Source organism: Tamandua tetradactyla, chromosome 18 (genome assembly GCF_023851605.1).
Source record: "Tamandua tetradactyla isolate mTamTet1 chromosome 18, mTamTet1.pri, whole genome shotgun sequence".
NCBI lineage: Eukaryota > Metazoa > Chordata > Mammalia > Pilosa > Myrmecophagidae > Tamandua > Tamandua tetradactyla.
The window spans coordinates 66,467,944-66,487,062 of record NC_135344.1 but is presented as its reverse complement, the minus strand read 5'-3'; the positions used below and the strand labels follow the sequence as shown (position 1 = coordinate 66,487,062).

General features: G+C 37.9%; 1 protein-coding gene across 3 annotated transcripts in view; it reads left to right on the top strand.

The window, feature by feature from the left end:
• MYOM1 (myomesin 1) overlaps positions 1 to 19,119 on the top strand; it is a 190,403-nt gene that overhangs the window by 86,219 nt on the left and 85,065 nt on the right. For all 3 annotated transcript variants that reach the window (XM_077135888.1, XM_077135886.1, XM_077135887.1), the window contains 2 exons: positions 1,095 to 1,259; positions 4,791 to 4,952. In XM_077135888.1, coding sequence (XP_076992003.1) covers positions 1,095 to 1,259; positions 4,791 to 4,952 — 327 coding nt within the window. The remainder of the gene's footprint in view (positions 1 to 1,094; positions 1,260 to 4,790; positions 4,953 to 19,119) is intronic.

Below are 19,119 nucleotides of genomic sequence, written 5' to 3'. Positions count from 1 at the left end.
AAGGCAGTGCAATGTATGGGTTGAGAGCACAGGCTGTGCAAATTCTGGCCCCATGGAAAGAATGTGGGCAGTTATTTAGCCTCTCTATGCTTCGGTTTTTCATCTATAAAATAGGAATAATAATAGTACTCAACTGACAGAGTTATTGTGAGGCTTAAGTTAATAGATACTTAAAACTGGAACAGTACTGGGCACAAGTTGAGCTCAATAAATGTTAGCCTGTGTTTCAAGTTAGTGCTCAGAGGTCCTAGGAGCAGAGATAAAGTGTAAGATAGGGCCTACGTTTTCTTGTTGGGTAGTTGTGGGTTTGAATTTCCATTTCCCACATGCTGCCTGTGAACCCCTGGCATTAGCAGTATACTGCCTTTGTTAACTTCCATATCCCCATCTGGAAGGAGGGAAAAATAAGAACTAAGCCATGGAATTGTTGCAAAGTTTAGATGACAGGTCAAATGTAAAGTGCCTGGCATGAATAACCTGTCAAGGAATAGTCATTAGTTTCCTGAACCTTTCCTTTGAGAAAAGAGAAAATAAAATCTGGGAAAACTTAGGATATAGGTATTTACTCAGTCTATAAATGTGATATTTCTGAGAAAAAAAATTTAACTTATACTCTTTTCACACTTCAGTTTTTTTCCCATTGACATTTTTCATATTTTTACCCAGATCATTAAAGGAAGTGAAGTAACTTACTGAAAAACTCTATTTTTAATGTGTAATTGATATGGCTATTTTGTCCCAAGAGTACAAGCAGTAGAGGTTAAATTGACTCAGAATCTAAAATTTAAAAAGAGCTAAATGTGGTATTAATGTGTATTTTATTTAGAACATTAAACCTGACCATTTAAGTTCCATTCATTGTAATAATAATAGAACTAAGCATTTAGCTTCTCAGACCAATGAAGCAAGAATCTCCATACAAATGGTATATGTCTATGTACTACATACTTCTGGTATAGAACTTAATTGTTAGCCAAATAAAAAATTTGACCCGTCTTTGTCGTGACTGCTGTCTGCATGTGCTTATTAAAATGCTCTGTGTCTCTTTGGTGACAAAAAAATAAATTACAACCATTTGTTTCTGTTCTATCCAGTTGCTGTTACTCCTTATGGTTATGCATCCAAGTTTGAAATCCACTTTGATGACAAGTTCGATGTGTCTTTTGGGAGAGAGGGCGAGACGATGAGTCTCGGCTGCCGTGTAGTTATCACTCCCGAAATTAAACATTTCCAGCCAGAGATCCAGTGGTACAGAAATGGTGAGTCTGTCATGCATTCTCACGTTACTTCATGTTGGTGGAAGGCTGCAGACCAGGTTGCTGGGCTCAGCACCGGAGCGGAAATATCCATCAGATTGCAGATCTCCTTATCAGAGTTGCTATAGTCAGGAAGCTGGGGTGGGTAATCTATTTTATGTTGTTGTTTTAAGTTTTTACATACATATTATAGTAGCAAATCTTTCATGATGTATTTATGGAAATTACGTTTTCTTCTCACAAAGTAATATGTGGAAAAGATTATAAAAAATGTGTATTCATTTTGTAAGGTAGTTTTATGTGGCAAAATGCCCTTCCTCATAGAAATTGTATGAGGTTTTTTTTTTAAAGAAATTTATGAAACAATAAAGTCCTGATTTTTCAATTAATCAGTAGAGTAAATTAATAGGGAATTCTGACCTTTTTTGCTTTAATGTATTCTAGTCCCTTTATAATTTTGAAATTTTCTCACAGGCATATTCTCCTTACAAAGTATATGCAGCTATACTGATATCCCTTAAGGATGCAACAGGAGAAAAGTTAGATTTTTTTTTAGGTCATATTATATCTGAGGCTGGTAGAACAGGAAAGAAATTCTTCCATTGTTATTTCCTCTAACTCTACCTTAAAATCACAGTTTAGTCTTACTTTGTTTCAAAAGGACCTAGCCATGATACTTTGGTGTGAGGAAGAAACAAGGATTTAATTTTCCTTCACATATCATGTAAGTTTAAAGCCTATTTAAATTCTAGGTAATGTTCGGTTCAGAAAAAATCAAATCAAACAAAAAACTTATCAAAATGAATTGATTAGTTGAAACACTGAACTTAAATAATGGGACCTCTAAAATAGTATCATAAATTTTAGCTCTAAATAGGCTGAGTTTCTATACTGTATTATCTCATCCAATAGATGAAGAAATTGAATGTGTCCATAGAGAATCGGGATTGCCCAAAATCACACAACAAAACTCTGACAGAGTAGACCTCATATCCTCTTGTTGTAGCTCTGAGCTCAGTGCACTTTTCTCTAACCTGTGCCTCCTTTAATATAGCTTAGACTTTAAATCTAAGAAGAGGGAGACAAAAAAAAAAAAAAAACCTTGCTTCGCAGAGTTTTTTTATATGAAAGTATAGAGAAAACCTATACTTTCTCCAATCCTTCCATTGTTATTTCCTCTGATTCTATGTCCTTTTAGATCTAGATGGTGAAAAAAGCATTGTTATTTGAGGAATTGAACTTCCCTCTAGGTCCATATTTAACTGCAAGTCCCATGCAAGTGCCTAGCTGATAGAGGATATCTACTAGAATGAGTGATGACTAGACTTGAGGCTCTCATTGTTTCTTTTAATTTATCTTAAAAGTCTAGAGAGGATTATATTTTAAAGCTCTTAAAAACTGTAAAATTCCATATGTGTGGGCGGGCCACGGTGGCTCAGCAGGTAAGAATGCTTGCCTGCCAAGCCCAAGGACCTGGGTTCGATTCCTGGTGCCTGCCCATGTTAAAAAAAAAAAAATTCCATATGCGTTTAGCTCTTCTATGTATTATTCATAAGGTTATTGAATAATTATTTATAATTTTTTAATAAAATAAACTTCAGAAAAATAATAAGAATAGTGGTAAAATTTTGTGGACTTTCCTGTAAGGTGCTTTATGATAGCTCAAGCTTCATTTTGTTTATGAAAAAAAAAAACAATAACAAAACTAAGGCCCAGAGAAGTTAAGTAACTTGCTCAAAGTTGCATAATTAGTTAATGGAAGAAATGGAACTGACACATGGACCCCTTCCAGGGCTGACTTTATGAGCATGAAACGGTATTATACATACCCCAGGACCACTCTCAAGAGGGCCCCATGCTTGGTTTAATGCTCTCTGTCACCATCTGGAAATTCTTAATAATGATATCTTTGAACCTATGTTCTGAGTCTGATGGGATAATGGAGCAATGCGCATGAGCAGAGGAGAACCCCAGGTGACAGCTTGGACACACAAAGGCTCAGACCCACAAGCAGGGTAGGCAGCGTGCTCACCCAGCAGTTGGCCTGGCCTTCAGGTGTGTGTAGGGATACCTGGGCCATCTGTGGCACCATGGTTTCCCAAGGCGATGGCCGGGGTCCATACCTGGGCCCAGATGGAAGTGGGAATTGTGACAGCAGCAACAGGGGTGGCAGTAGCCACCACCGCGTAGGAGACGAGGGGCTCTACATGGGAGCGGCACTGGGATCCTCAGTGGGAGGCCAGCCTTACCTGTACATCCCAAGAAGTCATCTCTGTGGCATCTGCACAGAACTACTCCACTGACCTGAGTGCCAGATCAAGAACTGCTGGAGATCAGGCAGTAAGCTGTCAGTAAAATATCACAGGATAAAAGCGTACATGCAAATATTGCAATAAAGCACATAAGGGAGTTATTAGAATTCTTTAGAGAATTTAGAATCTCTGTTTGGGAGACTGCTACAACCTTGCAAAGTAAATATCTACAGGCTTAGGAATAGAAATAAAAGGTAAAGAGTGTCACATCTGATGGAAAAGAACGCTATTTTCAAATGAAACCCTGGATGAATCAATTATTAACAGGAAGACAATTTTAAAATTAAGTTTTACTTGTAATTGAAAATACAGTGCCTGGAATGCATAAACAGGCATTTGAATTACATACCATTCATAAACCACTCTCAGTTTCTTGTATAGTCTCCACAAGTTGCAGTACATGTCAGAGGAAACAAAATGCAATTGTATAAATTTGCATTTAAGATTAAATTCAGGCTTACATGACACTGATTTGTATGAAGAGATAAATCTTTTTAGAAAAGTTCTTCCCCAAGAACACTAAATACCCACAAGTACTAAAATCTGTATTTTGAAATAGTTTATTGGAAAGTTATCCCAATGTTGTCAGAGACTGTGTAATACTCTTGACTCAGGTATTAGTTGCATCAGCAGAAAAATTCTAAAAATAAGCTTATCAAAAATTATTTGCAACCTTGCATTTGCAAAAAAAAGCTGATATCATTTTCAATTATATCAATTTAAAACACATTTGCTAAAAGTATAAATTTTGATAACCTAGTAAACAAATTTTCAGAAAAGTAAGCCAAAAATATCTTATCAATCAAGACATCATGTTAATAAACTATTTTATTATAAATAAATAATGATGCCAAAATATTATTTTGTAATTAGTTTTACTTTTCTTGTGCTTTATATATAATAATATGTGTTTAAAGGGAAAAGCTTTATGTTTTATAACTTTACCTGCACCCTTTTCTCTGCTTTTTGAGCAAGAGGGCTTGCAATTTTATTTTGCACTGGGCCCTGCAAATTATATATATGGCCCTGATCCCTGCACTCTGGGCTAGTCCTTTTACCAATATAAGCCTGATAGAATGGCTCAAAGCCCCTAGGGCTTCCTCTCATAGTCAAATAGTTAATACAGAAAAGGAAAAAAGAGAGTTAAATGGAGGGGAGAGAGGAAGTCAGGTGGAAGGGAGGGAAAAATCCGTTAGTTTACTTTTTATTTTTAAATTTCTAGGGGTGCCTGTTTCCCCATCAAAGTGGGTGAAAACACATTGGAGTGGAGAGCGGGCAACACTGACATTTTCTCATCTCAACAAAGAAGATGAAGGCCTCTATACAATCCGTGTACGCATGGGAGAATACTATGACCAATACAGCGCTTACGTCTTTGTTCGAGGTAAGACACAGCAAAAAGCAGAACACCCAAGAGTAGTTAAATCGTTGAGCCTAAGGCAATATATCCAAACATGCTTTTGTGTAATGATGAAAAAGCCATTTGAAAATTCTTCCAGATATATGGCATAGGAATATTAATTCCCAATAAAATTAGACCTAGAGTAAGAGGTAATCCTTGAAGACGCAATCCAAAAGTGGCTTATTTGCAGATCATGCTACTGTCTCTAGTCTCAAGACTTCCCTCATCTTCAGATGCTAAATCCAAACCATAAGAAAGGCCATCTCAGTTTACAGAAGCTGTGATGAAAGAGAGAAGTGAAACAATGATAGAGGTCGTCCGATGCCTAACTCAGGATTTTATTTAGGGTGTGGGCTAAGCTGTTGTAACAAAAACAAAAAGAACAACAACAAGATGTTTATTTCTCTTTTATGTCTATCACTCGAGAGGTAGGGGGTGGTCCACATGATTCTGCTCTTTGCCGTCACCCAGAGTCCCTGCCTTGTCCATGTTGTTTGTTCTCTTGTCTCCTCTACTCCTGTCCTGTCCCCATCCCAGCCTATGGGAAGGGCAAGGAAGGGAGTGGACGGGGAGATGCTGAGTTGACACATCACTTTGGCTTCTCCCCACGGTGAACACTTAGCCCCATAGGCACACATCACAGCCAGGGCAGCTAGGATGTGTGGGCTCTCCTGGGCAGCCAGGTCCCTTCTAGAGCCCAGGGCTTCTAGTACTAAAAGGAAATAGAGAAGAATGGGTGCTGGGGGACAGTAGCAGCCTATGCCACACCAGTATTGAGCAATAGCAAATTATCATTGAATTCTGCCGTGTACTAGCAACCAATAAAGATAGGTGAATATCTAGAACATCTAGAAAAATGTTCCAGCCTTTCTCCTACACAGAAGCAATACGAAAGAAGTCAGATATGGCTAGAGGAAGAGATGTGCCTCCTTCTGGGTATATTGCAGAGAAAACTGACACAAGAGAGCTCACAGCAAGAAAGTTTGTTTAGCCAACCCACCTGGACAAAACTGGCTAGATAGGGCTGTGTGAACAAAGTCTTTGCGTCTGGCCTCAGTTGTCTTCACGGACTCAGAGAGTATCTGCATCTATTAAAAAAACAAACAAACAGTTCTGCCTTGGTGCTTCTTTTGTGGACTTTTTCTGGGACCTCTGACATAGTCCAGGGTTTCCTTAGTACCGTTATAATAAATAATAATTTATCACCCACACCGGAATTGTGGCTCTCTGCCAGATTGGGGCCAGACTTGACATTAGTTACCACAGGCAGGGAAAAATTTGAAATTTACACACAAGCCAGTTTTCAAATCCACAAAATTAGGAAATAGAAACAATTTCTATTTCCAACTGTCCAACTACCCAATAATTGGTGGATGGATAGACAAAAGGATATCCATCCATACACTAGAATTGTATTTAGCAACAAAAAGAAAATGACTAATATGCGTCACAACATGAACGAACCTCAAAACCATACACTCAGTAAAAGAAAACAGGAATTAAACAATCACATATTAAATGTTCAGAGATTCATTTGATGTGAGAGAATTGAAAAAAATTGGAAAAATAAATTTCAGTCACTGAATTGTGAATTGAACTTTGAGAAAAAGGTTTCATGTTTAAAAGATGATTTAACATGATTTTTAAAGTTGTTTTTTAAAAAAACATCTTTAGTCAAGTATAATTTACATGCCCTAACACTCATCCATGTTAAGTGTAGAATTCAGTTCGTTTCTAGCATATTTTACTATATTTAGCATATTTACAGAGCTGTGCAACCATCACCCACTACCCAGTTTTAGAGCATTTCCATCACTTCAAAGAGGTTTCTCAGATCCAGTCCCCACTCCCATCCCCACCAGTCCCCCAGGCAACAACTAACCTGCTTTCTATCTCTAGGAATCTCTGAACATTTAATATGTGATTGTTTAATTCCTGTTTTCTTTTACCGAGTGTATGGTTTTGAGGTTCGTTCATGTTGTGACGCATATTAGTCATTTTCTTTTTGTTGCTGAATACAATTCCAGTATATGGATGGACATCATTTTGTCTATCCATCCACCAATTATTGGCCAGTTGGACTGTTTCCACTCTTTGGCTATTGGGAATAAAGCTGCTATGAACATTCATTTCATATTCAAGGGCATACATTTTTATACCTCTTGAGTGCTTTATGCTAAATTTATGTTTAACTTTTTAAGAAACTGCTAAACTGGTTTAAGTGATATTTTATATGTTTTTTTTTATTAATTAACGGAAAAAAGAAATTAACCCAACATTTAGAAATCATACCATTCTACGTATGCAATCGTAATTCTTAACATCATCACATAGATGCATGATCATCGTTTCTTAGTACATTTGCATCGGTTTAGAAGAACTAGCAACACAACCGAAAAAGATATAGAATGTTAATATAGAGAAAAAAATAAAAGTAATAATAGTAAGAACAAAACAAAACAAAACAAAACAAAACTAAAACCTATAGCTAGGATGCAGCTTCATTCAGTGTTTTAACATGATTACTTTACAATTAGGTATTATTGTGCTGTCCATTTTTGAGTTTTTGTATCTAGTCCTGTTGTGCAGTCTGTATCCCATCAGCTCCAATTACCCATTATCTTACCCTGTTTCTAACTCCTGCTGAACTCTGTTACCAATGACACATTCCAAGTTTATTCTCGAATGTCGATTCACATCATTGGGACCATACAGTATTTGTCTTTTAGTTTTTGGCTGGACTCAACAGCATAATGTTCTCTAGGTCCATCCATGTTATTATATGCTTCATAAGTTTATCCTGTCTTAAAGCTGCATAATATTCCATCGTATGTATATACCACAGTTTGTTTAGCCACTCGTCTGTTGATGGACATTTTGGCTGTTTCCATCTCTTTGCAATTGTAAATAACGCTGCTATAAACATTGGTGTGCAAATGTCCGTTTGAGTTTTTGCCCTTAATTCCTTTGAGTAGATTCCCAGCAATGGTATTGCTGGGTCGTATGGCAATTCTATATTCAGCTTTTTGAGGAACCGCCAAACTGCCTTCCACAGTGGTTGCCCCATTTGACATTCCCACCAACAGTGAATAAGTGTGCCTCTTTCTCCACATCCTCTCCAGCACTTGTCATTTTCTGTTTTTTTGATAATGGCCATTCTGGTGGGTGTGAGATGATATCTCATTGTGGTTTTGATTTGCATTTCTCTAATGGCCAGGGACATTGAGCATCTCTTCATGTGCCTTTTGGCCATTTGTATTTCCTCCTCTGAGAGGTGTCTATTCAAGTCTTTTTCCCATTTTGTAATTGGATTGGCTGTCTTTTTGTTGTTGAGTTGGACAATCTCTTTATAAATTCTGGATACTAGACCTTTATCTGATATGTCGTTTCCAAATATTGTTTCCCATTGTGTAGGCTGTCTTTCTACTTTCTTGATGAAGTTCTTTGATGCACAAAAGTGTTTAATTTTGAGGAGTTCCCATTTATTTATTTCCTTCTTCAGTGCTCTTGCTTTAGGTTTAAGGTCCATAAAACTGCCTCCAATTGTAAGATTCATAAGATATCTCCCTACATTTTCCTCTAACTGTTTTATGGTCTTAGACCTAATGTTTAGATCTTTGATCCATTTTGAGTTAACTTTTGTGTAGGGTGTGAGATATGGGTCTTCTTTCATTCTTTTGCATATGGATATAAAGTTCTCTAAGCACCATTTATTGAAGAGACTGTTCTGTCCCAGGTGAGTTGGCTTGACTGCCTTATCAAAGATCAAATGTCCATAGATGAGAGGGTCTATATCTGAGCACTCTATTCAATTCCATTGGTCGATATATCTATCTTTATGCCAATACCATGCTGTTTTGACCACTGTGGCTTCATAATATGCCTTAAAGTCAGGCAGTGCAAGACCTCCAGCTTCGTTTTTTTTCCTCAAGATGTTTTTAGCAATTCGGGGCACCCTGCCCTTCCAGATAAATTTGCTTATTGGTTTTTCTATTTCTGAAAAATAAGTTGTTGGGATTTTGATTGGTATTGCATTGAATCTGTAAATCAATTTAGGTAGGATTGACATCTTAACTATATTTAGTCTTCCAATCCATGAACACGGTATGCCCTTCCATCTATTTAGGTCTTCTGTGATTTCTTTTAGCAGTTTTTTGTAGTTTTCTTTATATAGGTTTTTTGTCTCTTTAGTTAAATTTATTCCTAGGTATTTTATTCTTTTAGTTGCAATTGTAAATGGGATTCGTTTCTTGATTTCCTCCTCCGCTTGTTCATTGCTAGTGTATAGAAATGCTACAGATTTTTGAATGTTGATCTTGTATCCTGCTACTTTGCTGTACTCATTTATTAGCTCTAGTAGTTTTGTTGTGAATTTTTCCGGGTTTTCGATGTATAGTATCATATCGTCTGCAAACAGTGATAGTTTTACTTCTTCCTTTCCAATTTTGATGCCTTATATTTCTTTTTCTTTTCTAATTGCTCTGGCTAGAACCTCCAACACAATGTTGAATAATAGTGGTGATAGTGGACATCCTTGTCTTGTTCCTGATCTTAGGGGGAAAGTTTTCAATTTTTCCCCATTGAGGATGATATTAGCTGTGGGTTTTTCATATATTCCCTCTATCATTTTAAGGAAGTTCCCTTGTATTCCTATCCTTTGAAGTGTTTTCAACAGGAAAGGATGTTGAATCTTGTCAAATGCCTTCTCTGCATCAATTGAGATGATCATGTGATTTTTCTGCTTTGATTTGTTGATATGGTGTATTACATTAATTGATTTTCTTATGTTGAACCATCCTTGCATACCTGGGATGAATCCTACTTGGTCATGATGTATAATTCTTTTAATGTGCTGTTGGATACGATTTGCTAGAATTTTATTGAGGATTTTTGCATCTATATTCATTAGGGAGATTGGCCTGTAGTTTTCTTTTTTTGTAATATCTTTGCCTGGTTTTGGTATGAGGGTGATGTTGGCTTCATAGAATAAATTAGGTAGTTTTCCCTCCGCTTTGATTTTTTTGAAGAGTTTGAGGAGAGTTGGTACTAATTCTTTCTGGAATGTTTGATAGAATTCACATGTAAAGCCGTCTGGTCCTGGACTTTTCTTTTTAGGAAGCTTTTGAATGACTGATTCAATTTCTTTACTTGTGATTGGTTTGTTGAGGTCATCTATGTCTTCTTGAGTCAAAGTTGGTTGTTCATGTCTTTCCAGGAACGCGTCCATTTCCTCTAAATTGTTGTATTTATTAGCGTAAAGTTGTTCATAGTATCCTGTTATTACTTCCTTTATTTCTGTGAGGTCGGTAGTTATGTCTCCTCTTCCATTTCTGATCTTATTTATTTGCATCCTCTCTCTTCTTCTTTTTGTCAATCTTGCTAAGGGCCCATCAATCTTATTGATTTTCTCATAGAACCAACTTCTGGCCTTATTGATTTTCTCTATTGTTTTCGTGTTTTCAATTTCATTTATTTCTGCTCTAATCTTTGTTATTTCTTTCCTTTTGCCTGCTTTGGGATTAGTTTGCTGTTCTTTCTCCAGTTCTTCCAAGTGGACAGTTAGTTCCTGCATTTTTGCCTTTTCTTCTTTTCTGATATAGGCATTTAGGGCAATAAATTTTCCTCTTAGCACTGCCTTTGCTGCGTCCCATAAGTTTTGATATGTTGTGTTTTCATTTTCATTCGCCTCGAGGTATTTGCTAATTTCTCTAGCAATTTCTTCTTTGACCCACTCGTTGTTTAGGAGTGTGTTGTTGAGCCTCCACGTATTTGTGAATTTTCTGGCACTCCGCCTATTATTGATTTCCAACTTCATTCCTTTATGATCCAAGAAAGTGTTGTGTATGATTTCCATCTTTTTAAATTTGTTAAGACTTGCTTTGTGACCCAGCATATGGTCTATCTTTGAGAATGATCCATGAGCACTTGAGAAAAAGGTGTATCCTACTGTTGTGGGATGTAATGTCCTATAAATGTCTGTTAAGTCTAGCTCATTTATAGTAATATTCAGATTCTCTATTTCTTTATTGATCCTCTGTCTAGATGTTCTGTCCATTGATGAGAGTGGTGAATTGAAGTCTCCAACTATTATGGTATATGAGTCTATTTCCCTTTTCAGTGTTTGCAGTGTATTCCTCACGTATTTTGGGGCATTCTGGTTCGGTGCGTAAATATTTATGATTGTTATGTCTTCTTGTTTAATTGTTCCTTTTCTTAATAGATAGTGTCCTTCTTTGTCTCTTTTAACTGTTTTACATTTGAAGTCTAATTTGTTGGATATTAGTATAGCCACTCCTGCTCTTTTCTGGTTGTTATTTGCATGAAATATCTTTTCCCAACCTTTCACTTTCAACCTATGTTTATCTTTGGGTCTAAGATGTGTTTCCTGTAGACAGCATATAGAAGGATCCTGTTTTTTAATCCATTCTGCCAATCCATGTCTTTTGATTGGGGAATTCAGTCCATTAACATTTAGTGTTATTACTGTTTGAATGATATTTTCCTCTAACATTTTACCTTTTGTATTATATATATCATATCTGATTTTCCTTCTTTCTACACTCTTCTCCATACCGCTCTCTTCTGTCTTTTTGTATCTGACTCTAATGCTCCCTTTAGTATTTCTTGCAGAGCTGGTCTCTTGGTCACAAATTCTCTCAGTGACTTTTTGTCTGAGAATGTTTTAATTTCTCCCTCATTTTTGAAGGATAATTTTGCTGGATATAGGAGTCTTGGTTGGCAGTTTTTCTCTTTTAGTAATTTAAATATATCATCCCACTGTCTTCTAGCTTCCATGGTTTCTGCTGAGAAATCTACACATAGTCTTATTGGGTTTCCCTTGTATGTAATGGATTGTTTTTCTCTTGCTGCTTTCAAGATCCTCTCTTTCTCTTTGACCTCTGACATTCTAACTAGTAAGTGTCTTGGAGAACGCCTATTTGGGTCTAATCTCTTTGGGGTGCGCTGCACTTCTTGGATCTGTAATTTTAGGTCTTTCATAAGAGTTGGGAAATTTTCAGTGATAATTTCTTCCATTAGTTTTTCTCCTCCTTTTCCCTTCTCTTCTCCTTCTGGGACACCCACAACACGTATATTTGTGCGCTTCATATTGTCCTTGAATTCCCTGATACCCTGTTCAAATTTTTCCATTCTTTTCCCGATAGTTTCTGTTTCTTTTTGGAATTCAGATGTTCCATCCTCCAAATCACTAATTCTATCTTCTGTCTCTTTCAATCTATCATTATAGGTATCCATTGTTTTTTCCATCTTTTCTACTTTATCCTTCACTTCCATAAGTTCTGTGATTTGTTTTTTCAGTTTTTCTATTTCTTCTTTATGTTCAGCCCATGTCCTCCCTCAATTTATCGATTTCATTTTTGAAGAGGTTTTCCATTTCTGTTCGTATATTCAGCATTAGTTGTCTCAGCTCTTGTATCTCATTTGAACTATTGGTTTGTTCCTTTGACTGGGCCATATTCTCAATCTTCTGAGCGTTGACCGTTATCTTCTGCTGCTGCCGTCTGGGCATTCAGTCAGATTTCCCTGGGTGTCGGACCCAACAAGGTTGAAAGATTTTTCTGTGAAATCTCTGGGTTCTGTTTTTCTTATCCTGCCCAGTAGGTGGCGCTCGTGGCACACGTTTGTCTCACGTGTTTGGAAGGGATCCCCCCGGGCACCGATCTCCGCGGCCTGGGGATTTCCGATCCAATTCTCTCTGTTGGTTCGGGGGGCCGCGCGTGGTGGGGGCGTCAGCTGCCGCGGCTTGAGGGGACCCTGTGGCTGGTGGCCGGGGAATTCGCCACCGGACCAAGAAGTCGCCCGCGGGGGAGGGGCGTCGGTCACTGGCCGCCGTGGCCTGTGGAATTCCCCACCGGACCAGGAAGCCGCCCGCGGGGGAGGGCCACCGCAGCTTGGGTAGCCCTCTGATCCGAGACTTGTAGCCAGACCAGGAAGTCGCCCGCAAAAGAGGGGCGCCAGCCGCCTCGGGTTGGGAAACTTGCCTCTCCGAGACTCTCAGCCGGCCCGGGAAGGAGGGAGGGAGGAGCTCCTGCCGCCACAGCTGCCGCTGCTCGGGAAATCGCGCGCCGCTCGGGGATCTCACCGCAGCCGAGTCTCGCAGTCAGACTAGCCAGTCCAGACTGGGGTACGCTGTGTGTCCATTCCCTGTCGTGGCCCCGGGAGCTGTTCTGCACTGTTTCAGTTCACCTAGTAGTTGCTTTGGAGGAGAAACTAAGACGCACGTACCTTACTAAGCCGCCATCTTGGCCCCGCCCCGATATTTTATATGTTTTATACATTTTTTGTATCTATTTAGTTCTTTGAGGCCATTTTAATGCATTTTTCAGAGTTCTGGTATTTTTGCTGTTTAGAAAATAGCTTCTGAGCCAGAATGATGAGTGTATAAAGCACCATATGTCCTCAGAAACACATTCCAGAATGCACACATTTGGACAGGATCTTATTACATAGGTAATATGTGTTCATTGTTAAAAACAGATAATATAAATAAGCAAAAAAGAAGGAAAATAAAGGAAAAGATATCCATAATTGTACCTTTCAGAGTTATCCAATTCATTTTGGATATTATAACAAAAATAACAAAAAAATTATCATTTTGCTATAAATTCTTCTAGATTTTTATATATTCTTTCTTTCTCTCTTTCTTCACTCTGTCTCTCTCTCACTCTTTCACTCACACATATGCACATATGGGGAGGGAGAGAATGATAAACGATAAAGTGATAAAGTTTGGGATAGAATGGCACGAAAGAATTACAAATGACAAATAAATATATGAACTTTTCTTTTTTTACTAATAATCAAAGCAGTGTAGATTGAAATGAGTTACAGAGATTTTAAAACTTCACTGGGATAAAGGAATGGAGTGACAGACACTCCTACCCTGCTGGTGAGTGTAAGTTGGTTCAACTTTTCACAGAATGTTTTGCCAATGTGTATGTATTGAAAGTGCACATTTTTGACAATTCTAGTTTTAGGAATGTAACTTATTTGGACAAATAGGAAAAAATTGTGTTAGGAAATACAGGGAGAAATATAGATATCCACCAATATGAGTTGTTAGAAAAATTATGATAAATGCTACCTTGAAAACTCATGATGTATGCTCATATTTACTGATATGGAAATGTGTCGAGAAAAAGCACTTTACATGAAAATATGTAGCACTGCTCCATTTTATTTAAAAATTAATTGTGTTTAAGTTTATAAATATAGAAAAAAAATCTAGAATAACATAGGTCATTATGTTAGCAGTAGTTATCTCTGAGTGATGGAATTAAAAAGGAATTTCAATTTATTACACTTTTCATTATGTAATATTTTACAAGCATGCATTCCTTTTATAATGAAGATAAGCAATAGAATTATTACATTTTGAAAACAGGCTAATGTTTGACTCAGTCAAACCTCTGAAAAGTTCAGCTGTTTGGCGGAGGGTGGGATAGGGCAGGATAGAGACTTGGAAGAGAATAAATTCCACAGCACACACACTGAGTGGTGGCAGCTGTATGCCAAATACCATGACAACAAATGTCCAATGCCTGTGTCACTTACCCTTCACTTAGTTTGCTTTGCAGCTATGCTCTTGTCATTTCAACTATATTTTGTTCTCCCAACTCTATTGCTTCTTTAAAGAAAGATGATCCTTATTCTTTAAGTTTTGCCTTTAACACCTAATACACAGTAGACACCTAATACCTTGGATGAATGAATAAATGAATGAGTGAATGAATGCTTGAGTAACCTGAGAGATTGGCAAGCCCACTCCATGAATGCATATTCCAAGTAATTTTATAAAGATGTTGAAAAATAGCTCCCTGTATACCTCCTGCCTACTGGGCTGTATTTTGGCATATCCCTGCTTTTGTACTTGGATATAATGGAGGTTCAGCTAACTAAATGCCACTCTATCAATGCAGGTGCTGACTGTTGATTGTTACATTATAGATCCTCTGCAAAAGGCATGCCTGGGGATTGCCAGTTGTGCCACTTACTTGCAGCTGAGCAGCTTTCTAGCAATGCCTCTTCAGCCACATGGACAAGTTAGCTTTAGCATCTCTACCACAAGGCTACTTCTGCTCTACCTTATCCAACAGCATCACTTCTTCTCTGTCCAGTGCTCTCAAAGCCTATTTGCTTTCCACCCCAAATGCTCCAGTTTCCCATTGTGTGGCATGCGGGGGACCTGCATTAGGTTTTAGTCACAATAATTTAGTTACATTCTCCTATAGGGTTTATGCAGAGGGTATTTGCTTGCTGATTCATTAGGCAAGAAACAATGTTCAAAACCAAAGTGATTCGAGCTCTTCAAAGGTAATGCAAGCCTGTTGAGTTCTTCAGAAGCATACAGATATTTCTGCCATGTTATCAAGATTTTAGTAACTCATTAAGAGCTATAGAAGTCTAGATCATAAAAAGGAAAGTCAACAAGATTGCTTATCCTTGGGCATGTGGCTCCTACACTCTCAGCCTCTTCTTTTAACTCCATTAATGAAGGGGTAGAGGGTCAAATGCCAGGAGGGATCGGCAAGTGTGGGCCCTCCTTCAGTGACTCTGGCTTTTGTCTTAATAGTTCTCAGTTAGAGGTTACAAACAGAGTCTTTTCAGTCCCTTTTTCTCCTCCTAAAGACATCCGTGATTGACTAATTTAGCTGTGCCTGAGGACACGCAGCTGTGGGGGTCCCCCCCCTTGTCCCACCCCCACCATTAGAAGATGCTATTTCATAAACAGTCACTGTCCTCTGTTTCTTGTATAGTCCTGGAATTTTACTAACTTCAGTTACACTAGCTCAGATGTGGGAATTGCATCAGACTTTCCTTCGAAATTATCTTCAGTTTGGAAACAAATGTTTGCTTTAAACAAATGTTTTCCTCTCTTTTCCAAAATGGTAGAGCTGGGTATTGATAAGGGCAGAGCTCCAAGGTTCTTTTTCTCTTGTGTACATGACTAGAAGGTAAGAAAAGGGACAGCTTGCTCCCTTTTGGAGATTTTATTATTTCTGAGTTAGTGACGTTGCCATCTAACATGTAATTTTCTTTTAGAACATTTTGTGCAGGGAAGGGCCAAGAGGCAAAGGTCATGGGTCACTTTCAGAGCCCTTTCAGTTTTCTTTTTTTTTTTTTTTTGAATTAAAAAAAAATTACAAGAAGCACAAACATTCCCAACACATACACTCAGCAATTCACAATATCATCACATAGTTGCATATTCATCATCATGATTATTTACCACACATTTGCATCAATTCAGAAAAAGACATAAAAAGACAGCAGGAAAATAAAACTAAAAATAGAAAAAAAAAATTTTACATGCCATACCCCTTACCCCTCGCTTTCATTGATCACTAGCATTTCAAACTAAATTTATTTTAACATTTGTTCCCCCTATTATTTATTTTTATTCCATATATTCTACTCCTATGTTAACAAGGTAGATAAAAGGAGCATCAGACACAAGGTTTTCACAATCACACAGTCACATCGTGGAAGCTATATCATTATACAGTCATCATCAAGAAACATGGCTACTGGAACACAGCTCTACATTTTCAGGCAGTTCCCTCCAGCCTCTCCACTACATCTTGAACAACAAGGTGATATCTACTTAACGCATAAGAATAACCTCCAGGATAACCTCTCGACTCTGTTTGGAATCTCTCAGCCATTGACACTTTGTCTCATTTTACTCTTCCCCTTTTTGGTTGAGAAGTTTCTCTCAATCCCTTGATGTTAATTCTCAGCTCATTCTAGGGTTTTTCTCAGTCCCTTGATGCTGAGTCTCAGCTCATTCCAGGATCTCTGTCCCACGTTGCCAGGAAGGTCCACACCCCTGGGAGTCATGTCCCATGCAGAGAGGGGGAGGGTGGTGAGACTGCTCGTCGTGTTGGTTGGAGAGAGGGGCCACATCTGAGCAACAAAAGAGGCTCTCTTGTGGGTGACTCTTGGGCCTAAATTTTAAGTAGACTTGACCTATCCTTTGTGGGGTTGAGTTTCATGTGAACAAACCCCAAGCCTGGGGGCTCAGCCTATAGCTTTGGTTGTCCACACTGCTTGTGAGAATATCAAGAATTCAACTTGGGGAAGTTGAATTTCTCCCCACTCTCACCATTCCCCGAAGGGGGCTTTGCAAATACTTTTACAGTCACTGATCAGATCATTCTGGGATTCATTGGGGGATCACTCTGGACAAACCAACAAAATCTCATGTGCTACCTGAGATTCCAAGTACTTATGACATTCAATCAAACTATCTACATGAGTTATATTAGGAAATGCACTAGTCAAAATCTAAATTTTGTAACAAATAAACAGTTTTTGTTTTAGTCTCACACATAATGTGACATTTTAAAGTATTAATTATCATCTATTTTCAGCACCCTGCAATAATGACATTCCTTTGTTCTTCCTCATGCCAAAACATTTTTAAAATTTGTTCATTGTACATTTCACTATTATTATACACTCTAGGCATTCCTAAATTATACCATCTCGATCTTTAACATCTATCTTTCTTTCTGATTTTATTTATGTTCCCAGCCCTCCTCCCTCTATCATTACACATGCAGCTTCATTCAGTGTTTTAACATAATTGCATTACAGTTAGGTAGTATTGTGCTGTCCATTTTTGAGTTTTTGTATCCAGTCCTGTTGCACAGTCTATATCCCTTCAGCTCCAATTACCCACTATCTTACCCTATTTCTATCTCCTAATGGTCTCTGTTACCAACGACATATTCCAAGTTTATTCACTAATGTCAGTTCATATCAGTGAGACCATACAGTATTTGTCCTTTTGTTTCTGGCTAATCACAGTCAGCATAATGTCCTTAAGGTTCATTCATGTTGTTACATACTTCATAAGTTTATTCAGTCTTAAAGCTGCATAATATTCCATCGTATGTATATACCACAGTTTGTTTAGCCACTCGTCTGTTAATGGACATTTTGGCTGTTTCCATCTCCTTGCAATTGTAAATAATGCTGCTATAAACACTGGTGTGCAAATGTCCATTTGTGTCTTTGCCCTTAAGTCCTCTGAGTAGATACCTAGCAATGGTATTGCTGGGTCATATGGCAATTCTATATTCAGCTTTTTGAGGAACCGCCAACTGCCTTCCACAGTGGTTGCACCATTTGACATTCCCACCAACAGTGAATAAGTGTGCCTCTTTCTCCACATCCTCTCCAGCACTTGTCATTTTCTGTTTTTTTGATAATGGCCATTCTGGTGGGTGTGAGATGATATCTCATTGTGGTTTTGATTTGCATTTCTCTGATGGCCAGGGACATTGAGTATCTCTTCATGTGCATTTTGGCCATTTGTATTTCCTCTTCTGAGAAGTATCTGTTCAAGTCTTTTTCCCATTTTGTAATTGGATTGGCTGTCTTTTTGTTGTTGAGTTGAACAATCTCTTTATAAATTCTGGATACTAGATCTTTATCTGATATGTCATTTCCAAATATTGTTTCCCATTGTGTAGGCTGTCTTTTTACTTTCTTGAAGTTCTTTGATGCACAAAAGTGTTTAATTTTGAGGAGTTCCCATTTCTTTCTTTCTTTCTTCAGTGATCTTGCTTTAGGTGTAAGGTCCATAAAACCACCTCCAATTATAAGATTCATAAGATATCTCCCAAGATTTTCCTCTAACTGTTTTATGGTCTTAGACCTAATGTTTAGATCTTTGATCCATTTTGAGTTAACTTTTGTATAGGGTATGAGATACGGGTCTTCTTTCATTCGTTTGCATATGGATATCCAGTTCTCTAGGCACCATTTATTGAAGAGACTGTTCTGTCCCAGGTGAGTTGGCTTGACTGCCTTATCAAAGATCAAAAGTCCTTAGACGAGAGGGTCTGTATCTGTGCACTCTATTCAATTCCATTGGTCAATATATCTATCTTTATGCCAGTACCATGCTGTTTTGACCACTGTGGCTTCATAGTATGCCTTAAAGTCAGGCAGCGTGAGACCTCCAGCTTCGTTTTTTTTCCTCAAGATACTTTTAGCAATTCGGGGCACCTGCCCTTCCAGAGAAATTTGCTTATTGGTTTTTCTATTTCTGAAAAGTAAGTTGTTGGGATTTTGATTGGTATTGCGTTGAATTTGTAAATCAATTTAGGTAGAATTGAAA